Source organism: Chiloscyllium plagiosum, unplaced genomic scaffold, assembly GCF_037043375.1.
Source record: "Chiloscyllium plagiosum isolate Xiang-an unplaced genomic scaffold, Cpla_swu_hap1 HiC_scaffold_3, whole genome shotgun sequence".
Classification (NCBI taxonomy): Eukaryota; Metazoa; Chordata; class Chondrichthyes; order Orectolobiformes; family Hemiscylliidae; genus Chiloscyllium; species Chiloscyllium plagiosum.
The window spans coordinates 143,790,176-143,804,026 of NW_028270141.1; the positions used below are offsets into that span (position 1 = coordinate 143,790,176).

At 48.7% G+C, this 13,851-nt stretch overlaps 1 protein-coding gene across 1 annotated transcript in view; it reads right to left on the bottom strand.

Moving 5' to 3' along the window:
• Positions 1 to 7,523: 7,523 nt before the first annotated feature.
• The window catches only part of LOC148151766 (EH domain-containing protein 3-like), a 43,949-nt gene continuing 37,621 nt past the window's right edge, over positions 7,524 to 13,851 (bottom strand). The window contains exons 2-3 of the mRNA XM_087984029.1: positions 8,322 to 8,413; positions 7,524 to 7,558 (exon numbers count right to left, since the gene is read on the bottom strand). Of these exons, the coding sequence (XP_087840155.1) occupies positions 7,539 to 7,558; positions 8,322 to 8,413 (112 nt within the window). The 3' untranslated portion in view covers positions 7,524 to 7,538. The remainder of the gene's footprint in view (positions 7,559 to 8,321; positions 8,414 to 13,851) is intronic.

Genomic DNA, 13,851 nt, shown 5'->3' on the forward strand with positions numbered 1-13,851 from the left:
TCTTTAATGTTATTTTGGATCTGACGTGAGGAATCGACATGCCCTCTTCCTAGGAAAAGGAAAATCTACTAATATACACTGACTCTTCATTGACAACATGGGCATAGAGATGTACAGCACGGAAACCGACCCTTTGGTCCAACTCGTCCATGCCGACCAGATATCCCAACCTAATCTAGTCCCATTTGCCAGCATTTCGCCCATATCCGTCTAAACCTTTCCTATTCATATAGCCATCCAGATACCTTTTAAATGCTGAAATTGTACGAGCCTCCACCACATCCTCTGGCAGCAAATTCCATACACACACCACTGTCTGCATGAACAAGTTGCCCTTTAGGTCTCTTTTATATCTTCCTCCTCTCATCCTAAACCTATGACCTCTAGTTCTGGACTCTCCCACTCCAAGGAAAATACTTTATTTATTTATCCTATCCATACCCCTCATGATTTTATAAACCTCTATGAGATCAGCCCTCAGCCTTTGACGCTCCAGGGAAAACAGCCCCAGCCTATTCAGCCTCTCTTATAACTCAAATTCTCCAACCCTGGCAACATCCTTGTAAGTCTCTTTTGAACCCTTTCAAGTTTCACAACATCCTTCTGATAGGAAGGAGACCAAAATTGCACACAATATTCCAAAAGTGGCCTAACCAACGTCCTGTACAGCTGCAACATGATTTCCCAACTCATACACTCAATGCTCTGACCAAGAAAGGAAAGCATACCAAATGCCTTCTTCATTATCCTATCTACCTGTATCTCCACTTTCAAGGAGCTATGAACCTGCACTCCAAGGTCACTTTGTTCAGCAACACTCCCTAGGACCTTACCATTAAGTGTATAAGTCCTGCTAAGATTTGCTTTCCCAAAATCCAGCACCTCGCATTTATCTGAATTAAACTCTATCTGCCACTTCTCAGCCCATTGGCCCATCTGATCAAGATCCCGTTGTAATCTGAGGTAACCTTCTTCGCTGTCCACTACACTTCAAATGTTGGTGTAACCTGCAAACTTACTAAGTATACCTCCTATGTTCATATCCAAATCATTTATATAAATGTCGAAAAGCAGTAGATCCAGCATCGATCCTTGTGGCACTCCACTGGTCACAGGTCTCCAGTCTGATAAACAACTCTCCAATACAACCATCTGTCTTTTATCTTCGAGCCAGTTCTGTCTCCAAATGGCTCGTTCTCCCTGTATTCCATGAGACCTAACCTTGCTAACCAATCTTCCATGGGGAACCATGTCAAATGCCTTACTGAAGTCCATATAGATCACGTCTTCCATCATTAATCCTCAAAAAACTCAATCAAGTTTGTGAGACATGATTTCTCATGGACAAAGCCATGTTGATTGCCCCTAATCAGTCCTTGCCTTTCCAAATACATGTAAATCCTGTCCCCTCTGGGTCCCCTCCAAACACTTGCCCATCACCGACGTCAGGCTCACGGGTCTATAGTTCCCTGGCTTCTCCTTACGACCTTTGTTAAATAGTGGCATCATATTAGCCAACCTCCAGTCTTCTGGCACCTCACCTGTGACTATCAATGATACAAATATCTCAGCAAGGGGCCCAGCAATCACTTCCCTAGCTTCCCAGAATGCTGGCAAATGGGAAGAGATTTATAGAGGATATCTGGTTGGCATGGACGAGTTGGACTGAAGGGTCCGTTTCTGTGATATACATCTCCGTGACTCTGACAAAACCTGAAACAGAGTTTGGAGTTTTTAATGGGATTCCTGACAGCAGCATTTCCTGATTCATTCCCTTTCTCTCTCACTCTCTCATCTTTCATGTTGTCCTGTTTGACTCACCTTGCTCCTTCCCTTTGGGTTTTCAATAACAACATTTAGAGAATTTATTGAAATCCTTCTACATTGAGCCAAGGTTAATGACCACATGTCCCTGTGTTGTGTATCTCTGTGTATGTTTTAACACATTATTTAAACAGAGAAATGCCTTGGGGAATGAGGACTGGGCATTAAATATCAGCCATCGAGGTAAAAACAATGACTGCAGATGCTGGAAACCAGATTCTGGATCAGTGGTGCTGGAAGAGCACAGCAATTCAGGCAGCATCCGAGGACAGGCAAAATCGACGTTTCGGGCAAAAGCCCTTCATCAGGAATAAAGGCAGTGAGCCTGAAGCGTGGAGAGATAAGCTAGAGGAGGGTGGGGGTGGGGAGAGAGTGGCATAGAGTACAATAGGTCATTGGGGAAGGAGATGAAGGTGATAGGTCAGGGAGGAGAGGGTGGAGTGGATAGGTGGAAAAGGAGCTGGGCAGGTCGGACAAGTCCGGACAGGTCAGGGGATCGAGTTGCTGGAGGTTAGAAGCTAGGATGAGGTGGGGGAAGGTGAAATGAGGAAACTGTTGAAATCCACATTGATGCCCTGGGGTTGAAGTGTTCCGAGGCGGAAGATGAGGCGTTCTTCCTCCAGGCGTCTGGTGGTGAGGGAGCGGCGGTGGAGGAGGCCCAGCACCTCCATATCCTCGGCAGAGTGGGAGGGGGAGTTGAAATGTTGAGCCACTGGGCGATTTGGTTGATTGGTGCGGGTGTCTCGGAGATGTTCCCTAAAGCGCTCTGCTAGGAGGCGCCCAGTCTCTCCAATGTAGAGGAGACCGCATCGGGAGCAACGGATACAATAAATGATATCAGTGGATGTGCAGGTAAAACTTTGATGGATGTGGAACGCTCCTTTGGGGCCTTGGATAGAGGTGAGGGAGGAGGTATGGGCGCAGGTTTTACAGTTCCTGCGGTGGCAGGGGAAAGTGCCAGGATGGGAGGGTGGGTCGTAGGGGGGCGTGGACCTGACCAGGTAGTCACGGAGGGAACGGTCTTTGCGGAAGGCGGAGAGGGGTGGGGAGGGAAATATATCCCTGGTGGTGGGGTCTGTTTGGAGGTGGCGGAAATGTCGGCGGATGATTTGGTTTATGCGAAGGTTAGTAGGGTGGAAGGTGAGCACCAGGGGCGTTCTGTCCTTGTTGCGGTTGGAGGGGTTGGGTCTGAGGGCGGAGGTGCGGGATGTGGATGAGATGCGTTGGAGGGCATCTTTAACCACGTGGGAAGGGAAATTGCGGTCTCTAAAGAAGGAGGCCATCTGGTGTGTTCTATGGTGGAACCGCTCCTCCTGGGAGCAGATACGGCGGAGGCGGAGGAATTGGGAATACGGGATGGCATTTTTGCAAGAGGTAGGGTGGGAAGAGGTGTAATCCAGGTAGCTGTGGGAGTCGGTGGGTTTGTAGAAGATGTCAGTGTCAAGTCGGTCGTCACTGATGGAGATGGAGAGGTCCAGGAAGGGGAGGGAGGTGTCAGAGATGGTCCAGGTAAATTTAAGGTCAGGGTGAAATGTGTTGGTGAAGTTGATGAATTGCTCAACCTCCTCGCGGGAGCACAAGGTGGCACCAATGCAGTCATCAATGTAGCGGAGGAAGAGGTGGGGAGTGGTGCCGGTATAATTACGGAAGATCAACTGCTCTACGTAGCCAACAAAGAGACAGGCATAGCTGGGGCCCATACGTGTGCCCATGGCTACCCCTTTGGTCTGGAGGAAGTGGGAGGATTCAAAGGAGAAATTGTTAAGGGTGAGGACCAGTTCGGCCAAACGAATGAGAGTGTCGGTGGAGGGGTACTGTTGGGAACGTCTGGAGAGGAAAAAAGGGAGGGCTTGGAGGTCCTGGTCATGGCGGATGGAGGTGTAGAGGGATTGGATATCCATGGTGAAGATGAGGCGTTGGGGGCCGGGGAAACGGAAGTCTTGGAGGAGGTGGAGGGCATGGGTGGTGTCTCGAACGTATGTGGGGAGTTCCTGGACTAGGGGGGATAGGACAGTGTCGAGGTAGGTAGAGATGAGTTCAGTGGGGCAGGAGAATGCTGAGACAATGGGTCGGCCAGGGTGGTCAGGCTTGTGGATCTTGGGAAGGAGGTAGAACCGGGCAGTGCGGGGTTCCCGGACTATGAGGTTGGAAGCTGTGGGTGGGAGATCTCCTGAGGTGATGAGGTTCTGTATGGTCTGGGAGATGATGGTTTGGTGATGGGGGGTGGGGTCATGGTCAATGGGGCGGTAGGAAGAGGTGTCCTCGAGTTGGCGTTTGGCTTCAGCGATGTAGAGGTCAGTGCACCAGACTACCACTGCGCCCCCTTTGTCCGCTGGCTTGATGGTGAGGTCAGGATTGGAGCAGAGGGATTGGAGGGCTGCGCGTTGTGAGGGTGAGAGGTTGGAGTGGGGGAGGGGGGTCGACAGGTTGAGGCGGCTAATGTCCCGGCGGCAGTTGGAAATGAAGAGGTCGAGGGCAGGTAATAGGCCAGCGCGGGGTGTCCAGGTGGATGCAGTGTGTTGGAGGTGGGCGAAGGGGTCCTCGGAAGGTGGGCGGGGGTCCTGATTGTGAAAGTAAGCTCGGAGGCGGAGGCGACGGAAGAATTGTTCGATGTCACGGCTTGTATTAAATTCATTGATGCGTGGACGGAGGGGGCCGAAGGTGAGTCCTTTGCTGAGGACTGATCGTTCGTCCTCAGTGAGGGGGAGGTCTGGGGGGATGGTGAAAACTCGGCAGGGCTGGGAGCCTGGAGCTGGTGTGGGTGTAGAGCTGGGAGTGGGGTCGGAGCCAGTACCTGTAGTGGGTGTGATGGTGGGAGGAATGGGGGTAGAGTCATGAGCAGGGGGAGTGTTCCCCTCGGGGTTCTGGGGCGTGGGGATAGTGACAGTGGGGTCTGTGGGGGGCGTGTCAGCAGAATGCAGGTGAGTGGCGCTGGTGGAGTCGGAAGTGGTGGCAGACACGGCAGTAGGGGTGGCGGAGGGAAGTAGGGAAGTCACTGAGCGTGATTTCAGCCATGCCAGCAACACCTTCACTGAATGAAAGGATAAAAATACCATTACTTACAGCCTGCTGGATTGGAGCAGGTGATGGCCTCATGGGATTTATCACAAGGCTATTAATCCAGAGACCCAGATCAGGTTCTGGGGACCTGGGTTGAAATCCAGCACAGACCTTCAGCCTGTGATAAGCTGCCTTTCAAATACAGGGTTAGATTGAGTGAAGACAGGAGCAGTAGGAGAGCTCCCTGACTCTACAGTCCTTGCATTGATCCCCACCATCCCCCTCTCTGTGAGCACACTGACACTTCCCTTCACCTGCTGCTGGAGATGGAAGCCCTAATATTCTTCTTACTGCACAAGCTGGCAGTGGGAGCTAGGCAGGCGATGGCAGCTCATGTAGAAAGTGTTAATGGGGCCCGAGGAGTAATTTCAGTCCAGTCTCATGGTTCAGGTTGGGATGTGCACTGTCGGTGCACTGCAGGTTATGGAATAAAAACAGCATGAAACAATCTCCACTGGTACAAACACGACAGAAAAGAGGAAACTCTTAGCTGTACTGACCTTGTCCTAGATGACTTGTTCTGGCTCTAGACTCTACAGAGATCGATCACCTCCTGCTCTGTGTCATATGTAGCAATTTGATGTCCAAAGAGGGCAGACACAGTTAAGAAGATTCTCAGCATCTTGGTGTTCTCTCAGATCACTGGTGAATGCACTGACTGACTCCTCTGCACCTTCAGGTGGATCTGCAGTTTGAACACTGAGCTACAATCTTTATGTACTCTTTCATGAAGATGATTTTGAACACAGTTTCGCTTCCGGTAGGAACATGGTGTCTTGGAGAAACAATCCAGCTGATTAATTATGGAAATTTCTCTTTGTTCTGACCTTGCAATGGATTCAGAAATCATTAACTCTCTGTGTGCTGGCTCCTGGGAACTCTGAAAACCCAGGAAAGCAGTAATGGGTAATGCAAGGATAAGGTAGGGGAATGGTCTGGGTGGCATATCCTTCAGTGGGTTGGTGTGGACTAATGGGCTGAATGGCTTGTTTTCACACTGTGGGGATTCAATGATTCTATGAGCTATTCTGCTCTCTGACCATGGACAGACCATTGTTTACTCACTGAGTAGTAGATGAGGTCGGTGTGGTGCTGACTGCCCAGTGACTGGAATATCTCACAAACATCCTGTTTGTGTCCTTCTCTCCTCCCCTGGGATTACTGAGAGTGGCTTAGTGACCCTCATCTTCAAAACTACTCCCACTGACATCCTTCTCCTGACACAGGCTGTACACCAGTGAAAGGCGATCACTGTGGCACAGACTCTCACTGGGTCAGCGTTGCCCTGACAGACTCTCACTGGGTCAGCACTGCCCTGGCACAGACTCTCACTGGGTCAGCGTTGCCCTGGCATTTGCTCTCCATTAATTACTGTTTCTGGTGAACAGCATAATTACAATCTTAATTCTATTTGTACCTGTTTACAGGGATTCGGGGCTGAGGGGAGAAAGCAGGAGAATTAGGGTTGGGAAACTATCAGCCATGACCGAATGGCAGAGTAGACTCGATGGGCAGAATGGTTGAATTGTGCTGCTATGTCTATGGTGTCCCAATGTACATTAATTACTTGCAATGAGAATGTGTTGTAATGACATCCCTCCCTCCTACACCATCCCTCAAGCCACATGTTCTTTCATTTCTACGCTGGCTAGCACGTGGCACCGGTCGTAATCCCGAGATCACTACCTTTGAGGTCCTCCTTTTTAACTTCTTTCCTAGTTCCCTGAATTCTGCTTTCAGGACTTCATCTAATTTTTTACTTATATCATTGGTGCCTATATGCACCAAGACAACTAGCTGTTCACCCTCCCCTTTTAGAATGCTCTGCAGCCAATCGGTGACATCCCTGACCCGAGCACCTGGGAGGCAACATACCATCCAGGAGTCCCGTTTTTGGCTACAGCACCGCCTATCTACTCCCCTTACAATAGAATCCCCTATGACTATAGCCCTACGAGTCTTTTTCTTGCACTAAACTGCAGTGCCCGCCACGGTGCCATGATCTTGGCAACTGCTGCTCTCTCCTGGTGAGCCATCTCCCCCAACAGTATCCAAATCGGTATACCTGTTTTGGAGGGAGATGACTGCAGGGGACACCTGCACTGCCTTCCTACTCTTTTTCTGCCTTTTGGTCACCTTTCACTGTCTCCCTCAGCAATTCTAAACTGTGGTGTGACCAGTTCGCAAAACATGCTCTCCACGACCTCCTCAGCATTGCGGATGCTCCACAGTGAGTCCACCCGCAGCTCCAGAGCCATCATGCAGTCAAACAAGAGCTGCAGCTGGACATACTTCTTGCAAGTGTAAGAGTCAGGAACGTCAGCCACGTTCCTGAGCTCCCACATCAAGCAAAAGGCACATGTCACGGGTCTGAGGTCCCCTGCCATTGTAAGCCTTAGCTTTATATCAACTAACTAAAACCAATCAATGCACTTAAATATATGGAAGAAAGAGAAAAAAATAAAAACCTTATCTTACAGTCTTTTTCATCTAGTTAGAGGAGGGGGGTGGGCATGTAGTATCTTGGGTTTAGCCGCTGTCTAAATATATACTAAGTCCTTATCTTCTTGGCACCCTCCTGGTCTCCATGTCACCTCCAATCTATCTCCCGCTGCTCCCAGACAGGTAAAAGGCCAGGAAATTGCTGGAAAAGTTCAGTAAGTCTCAAAAGCATCTGGGGAGAGGAAAGAGAGTTAATGTTTCAGGTCTGGTGAGCGTTCCTTAGAAAGAGTAAAGAAGTCTCACTTCAGTTATAGTAGTGGATGACATCCGTATTTTTGCTCATCGTACCCAAGAGTGAATTCAGGTCAGCGCAATGACATCATTGGACAGTGTGGGAAAGTGTGTTTGAAGATTCTGCAGACTCCTGGGGTTGGTGGGGAGCTGAGGGAGTTTCAGGTCCAGCTGGATCATGGGTGTCAGGTGGAGGGGGTTTGTCCGGTCTGACAGGGTCATGTCAGGAGTGCTTTGGGTCGGGGGAATGGGGAAAGTTGTGTTGGTGACAGCCACTGACTCTCAAAAGATCAGAATTTCCGACCCAACGTTGATGTTAATGCACTAAATAATTTTGAATTAAGAATAAATGCCACATTTTTGGTTCAGGTTGAAATTATTGACTGCCAATAGAGGGCAGTGTTTATAAACAGGATTGCAGGATTTATGAGATAGGAAATTAAAATTGGTCAAATTCCCAATGTGGGCACATATACATAATCTGTCTAATGACCAGTCACTGCATTCACTGGAAACAAGGTATAAGGGTACATCTTTCTCTCGCTAATGAGATCAGAATTATGCACAGAACTTTTTGGTTAATACAATGTGTAGTTTGAGGAAGACAGAAAAGTTTTAGAATTATCACATCTCATTGTTCAATACATACAAAGGTAACAGAACCTTCCAGAAAAATGTCATTCCAATTCCTACGTAAAACCTACTTGCATTAATCCATTTTTGTTCTTCAAGCACATTGGATAAGTGAATAACAACGAGCAGAGGGACAGTCAATCCAGCACCGAAGGTATTGTAGCTGAATGTGCACAAAATAAGGTAAATGAGCTTATAGGGCAGATTGAAATTGGCAGGTATAGAAAAAATACAGCGCAGTACAGACCCTTTGGCCCTCGATGGTGTGATGTGGAGGGCAGAGCTGAAAATGTGTTGCTGGAAAAGCGCAGCAGGTCAGGCAGCATCCAGGGAATAGGAGAATCGACGTTTTGGGCATAAGCCCTTCTTCAGGAATGAGGAAAGTTTGTCCAGCAGGCTAAGATAAAAGGTAGGGAGGAGGGACTTGGGGGAGGGGCGTTGGAAATGTGATAGGTGAAAAGAGGTCAAGGTGAGGGTGATAGGTCAGACTGGGGTGGGGGCAGAGAGGTCAGGAAGAAGATTGCATGTTAGGAAGGCAGTGCTGAATTCGATGGATTTGACTGAGACAAGGTGGGGGGAGGGGAAATGAGGAAACTGGTGAAATCCGAGTTCATCCCTTGTGGTTGGAGGGTTCCTAGGCGGAAGATGAGGCGCTCTTCCTCCAACCGTTGTGTTGTTGTGGTCTGGCGATGGAGGAGTCCAAAGACCTACATATCTTTGGTGGAGTGGGAGGGGGAGTTGAAATGTTGAGCCACAGGGTGGTTGGGTTGGTTGGTCCGGGTGTCCCAGAGGTGTTCTCTGAAATGCTCCATAAGTAGGCAGCCTGTCTCCCCAATATAGAGGAGGCCACATCGGGTGCAGAGGATGCAATAGATGATGTGTGTGGAGGCGCAGGTGAATCTGTGGCGAATATGGAAGTTTCCTTTGGGGCCTTGGAGGGAGATGAGGGGGGAGGTGTGGGCGCAAGTCTTGCACCTCCTGCGGTTGCAGGGGAAGGTGCCGGGAGTGGAGGTTGGGTTGGTGGGGGGTGTGGATCTGACGAGGGAGTCACAGTTGGAGTGGTCTTTACAGAATGCTGATAGGGGAGGGGAGGGAAATATATCCTTGGTGGTGGGGTCCGTTTGGAGGTGGCGGAAATGACGGAGGATGATGCACTGTACATGGAGATTGGTAGGTGAGGACCAGTGGGGTTCCTTCCTGGTGGCGGTTGGAGGGGCGGGGCTCAAGGGCGGAGGAGCGGGAAGTGGAAGAGATGCGGTGGAGGGCATCGTCGACCACGTCGGGGGGGAAATTGCGGTCCTTGAAGAAGGAGGCCATCTGGGTTGTACGTTTTTGGAACTGGTCCTCCTGGGAGCAGATGCGGCGGAGTCGAAGGAATTGGGAGAATGGGATGGCGTTTTTACAGGGGGCAGGGTGGGAGGAGGTGTAGTCCAGGTAGCTGTGGGAGTCGGTCGGTTTGTAGTAGATGTCCGTGTTGATTCGGTCGCCTGAGATAGAAATAGAAAGGTCGAGGAAGGGGAGGGAGGAATCTGAGACTGTCCAGGTGAATTTGAGGTCGGGGCGGAAGGTGTTGGTGAAGTGGATGAACTGTTCAACCTCCTTGTGGGAGCACGAGGCGGCGCCGATACAGTCATCGATGTAGCGGAGGAAAAGGTGGGGGGGATGGGGCCAGTGTAGTTGCGGAAGATGGACTGTTCCACATATCCTACGAAGAGGCAGGCATAGCTGGGGTCCATGGCTACTCCTTTGGTTTGGAGGAAGTGGGAGGATTGGAAAGAGAAGTTGTTCAGGGTGAGGACCAGTTCAGTCAGTCGAAGGAGGGTGTCAGTGGAAGGGTACTGGTCGGTACAGCGGGCAAGGAAGAAGCGGAGGGCTTTGAGTCCTTCGTGATGGGGGATGGAGGTGTACAGGGACTGGATGTCCATGGTGAAAATAAGGCGTTGGGGACCGGGGAAGCGAAAATCATGGAGCAGGTGGAGGGCATGGGTGGTGTCCCGAACGTACGTGGGGAGTTCTTGGACTAAGGCGGACAGGACCATGTCAAGGTATGCGGAGAGGAGTTCGGTGGGGCAGGAGCAGGTGGAGACAATGGGTCGGCTGGGGCAGTCAGGTTTGTGGATTTTGGGCAGGAGGTAGAAGCGGGGGGTGCGGGGTTGTGGGACTATGAGGTTGGAGGCAGTGGATGGGAGATCCCCCAAGGTGATGAGGTTATGGATGGTCTGGGAGATGATGGTTTGGTGGTGGTGGGTGGGGTCATGGTCAAGGGGGCTGTAGGAGGAGGTATCTGCGAGCTGGCGTTTGGCCATGTAGAGGGCATCATGAGGACGTGGCTGTCGGGGAACAGCAGTTGGAGCTAAATATCCAAGGATATACATGCTGTAGAAAAAAACAGGCTGGTGGGCAGAGGGGAGTGGGGGCATTAATAAAAAAACTGAAATTAAATCAATAATAAAGAACTAAGTAGGGTCAGATGGTGTTGAATCTGCATGGGTAGAACTGAAGAACTGCAAAGGCGAAAAATGAGGGAGTTATGTACAGGCCACCAAACAACAGTCAGGATGCGGGGCACAAGATACACCAGGAAATAGAAAAGGCATGTAAGAAAGGCCATGTTACAGCGATCCTGGGGGATTTCAATATGCAGGTGGACTGGGAAAATCAGGTTGGTAGTGGATTACAAGGAAAGGAATTTGTGGAATATTGACGAGATGGCTCTACAGGATTATCCTTATTCAGTTTGTTGAATAAGGGAATAACATTTGCCACCCTCTAAACATCTGGCCAGTGGATCGTGAGGACACAGACATCGCCAAAGGAGCAGCAATCTCTTCCCTCACATCCTGTATAAAACTTGGGTATATCCCGTCTGGCCCAGAGGACTTATTTATCCTCGTGTTTTTCAAAATTTCCAGCACATTCTCTTTCTTAACATCAACCTGTGTCACACTGACCTCAGAAATGTCAAGATCCCTCTCAGTAGTGAACATGGAAGCAAAGTATTCATTAAGGACCTCCCCTACCTCTTCCGACTCCAGACACAAGTTCTCTCCACTATCCCAGATCGGCTCAATCCTCTCTCTGGCCATCCTCTTGTTCCTCACATAAGTGTAAAACGCCTTGCGGTTTTCCTTAATTCTACCCGCTAAGGCATTTTCATGCCCCCCCACCCCCACTTCTAGCTCTCTTAAGTCCATTCTTCAGTTCCTTCCTGGCTACCTTGTAACTCTCTACAACCCTCTACATTCCTGAAGAAGGGCTCATGCCCGAAACGTCGATTCTACCGCTCCTTAGATGCTGCCTGACCTGCTGCGCTTTTCCAGCAACACATTTTCAGCACAGCCTTGTCTGATCCTTGCTTCCTCAACCTTAAATAAGTTTCCTCCTTCCTTTTGACTAGATGTTCCACATCTCTTGTTATCAAAGGTTCCTTCACCCGACCATCCCTCCCAATCCACCACTTGCAGCAAGTGCTCCCTAAACAATCTCCACATTTTTGTCGTGTATTTCCCTGAGAACATCTGTTCCCAATTTATGCTCCACAGTTCCTGCTGAATAGCATTGTAATTCCCCCTGCCCTAATTAAATAACTTCCCCTACTGTCTGCTCCTATCCCTCTCCATGACTATAGTAAAGGTCAAGGTGTTGTGATCGCTATCAACAAAATGCTCTCCCACCAAGAGTTCTGGCACCTGACCTGGCTTGTTGCCATGCACCAAATCCAATAAGGCCTCCCCTCTAGTTAGCCTATCTCCATTTTGAGTCAGGAATCCTTCCTGGACACACCTGAAAAATAGAAGAAAGTGAGGATTGCAGACGCTGGAGATCAGAGGATGGAAAAGTACAGCAGGTCAGGCAGCATTCGAGGAGCAGAAGAATCAAAGTTTCAATCAAAAGCCCTTCTTCAGGAATAAGGGCTTTTGCCCAAAATGTCGATTCTCCTGCTCCTCGGATACTGCCTGACCTGCTGTGCTTTTCCAGCACCACACTCTCAACGCCTAAAAAATGACAATTTGATGTTTGTCAAATGATCGTTTATCTATATTTTGAGAACAATTTGAGGTTATAAAGTACAAAAAAAATTTTTCAAAGAAGGGCTTATGCCTGAAACGTCGATTCTCCTGTTCCCTGAATGCTGCCTGACCTGCTGCGCTTTTCCAGCAACACATTTTCAGCTCTGATCTCCAGCATCTGCAGACCTCACTTTCTCCTCCAGAAGACAATTCACTCCATTCCCAAAGACTGAAGTTTATTGTCCATCCAATTTTGAATATTTGATGTTGTGTGAATAACATAGTGAGTCCTCTTTAACTATCGGGCGAGTTCCCACCTTCGTGCAGTGTAGTGAAGTGCACAGTTTGATTCAATATACAGTTGTGTTCTTGTCTACTGCCTAGTTTTCAGGTGTTTCTACCTTATCCTCATTGACACCTGCTGCAGCAACTGACTCAGTTTCGTCTTGTGTTAGTATTAACTCATCTACACAACTGTAAATATAAAGTGGTGATGATGACTTCCCCTTTGTGATCTTTATCGTTCTTCCATGAACATTTTCCTCTGGGAATGTGGTGCCCTGTGGGTTGGACCAATCTCTCAGCATTCCCTTTGTCAATTTTGACTGTTGTTCTGCTGTAAACCTGGTGTTGGAGCACTCTGATATTCAAACAAAGCCTTTTCCTCATTCATCCCCCTAACAATATTCTCCCCAGATACAATTATAGCCACTGACAGAGGCATTGAGACAGAGACTCCTCTCGTGAGATCTGTCAGCACAAACCTGATGTGATTTAGCTTCTCGGTTCGGAGAAGTCCAGCCTCATGTTGATTTTAATGTTTTGAAGTTTCTGCTCTACAAAAATGCAGAGACTTTTCAACCCCTGGAGACTATTCCCATCCTGTGGTCCGTCCAAATGTCACTCCAGTTCCCACTCCCATCTCTTCACATTCCCTGCTCCAAACTTCTTTTCCCCTTCCCCAAGACCTTTTCCTGGACCACGTTCCCGATGCCAGGGTTCATTCCCTCCAATCTAAGGTGGTGTGGTATCCTAATGCCGTGTGGTATCACTCTCCCACCCACCACCTCGTTCCTGCTTGGTTCAGGATTTACCACAAGATTTGTCACAGTTCCAGGGAGTAAAGAGCCTGGGAGAATGACAGGTACATTTTGCGTCTCATGTTGTAAAATCTGCATTTAGTCAAATTCAGAGATTTGAATGGTCCAGGTATGGATGGAGTCACTTTAAGTCTCAATATTTTTCTACATCTCTCATGACTCAACATTAAAATATTCCATCACCATTGAGATACTATTGAGAAAAGGGGCCAATTGATATTCCTCTTAGTGCAAAGTAATAGAGTTAGTTCAGTATCTTTCTCATGAACAGCGATGTTGTAAATGTTGGCCAACATATTTGGTTTAGTCATTTCACATAACAAACATTGTGTATGCAGTTTCCTCTTGGGGTGTTGGAGATTCTAAGATTGGACCACCCAACATTCACTGAAGAAAAATTAGACTCAAAAGGCAGACCTGAAACTAAATTCCAATTGTACGTCCATACATCTACAAGATCTGCATTTCAGAGCAATGAGCTACACTTTAAA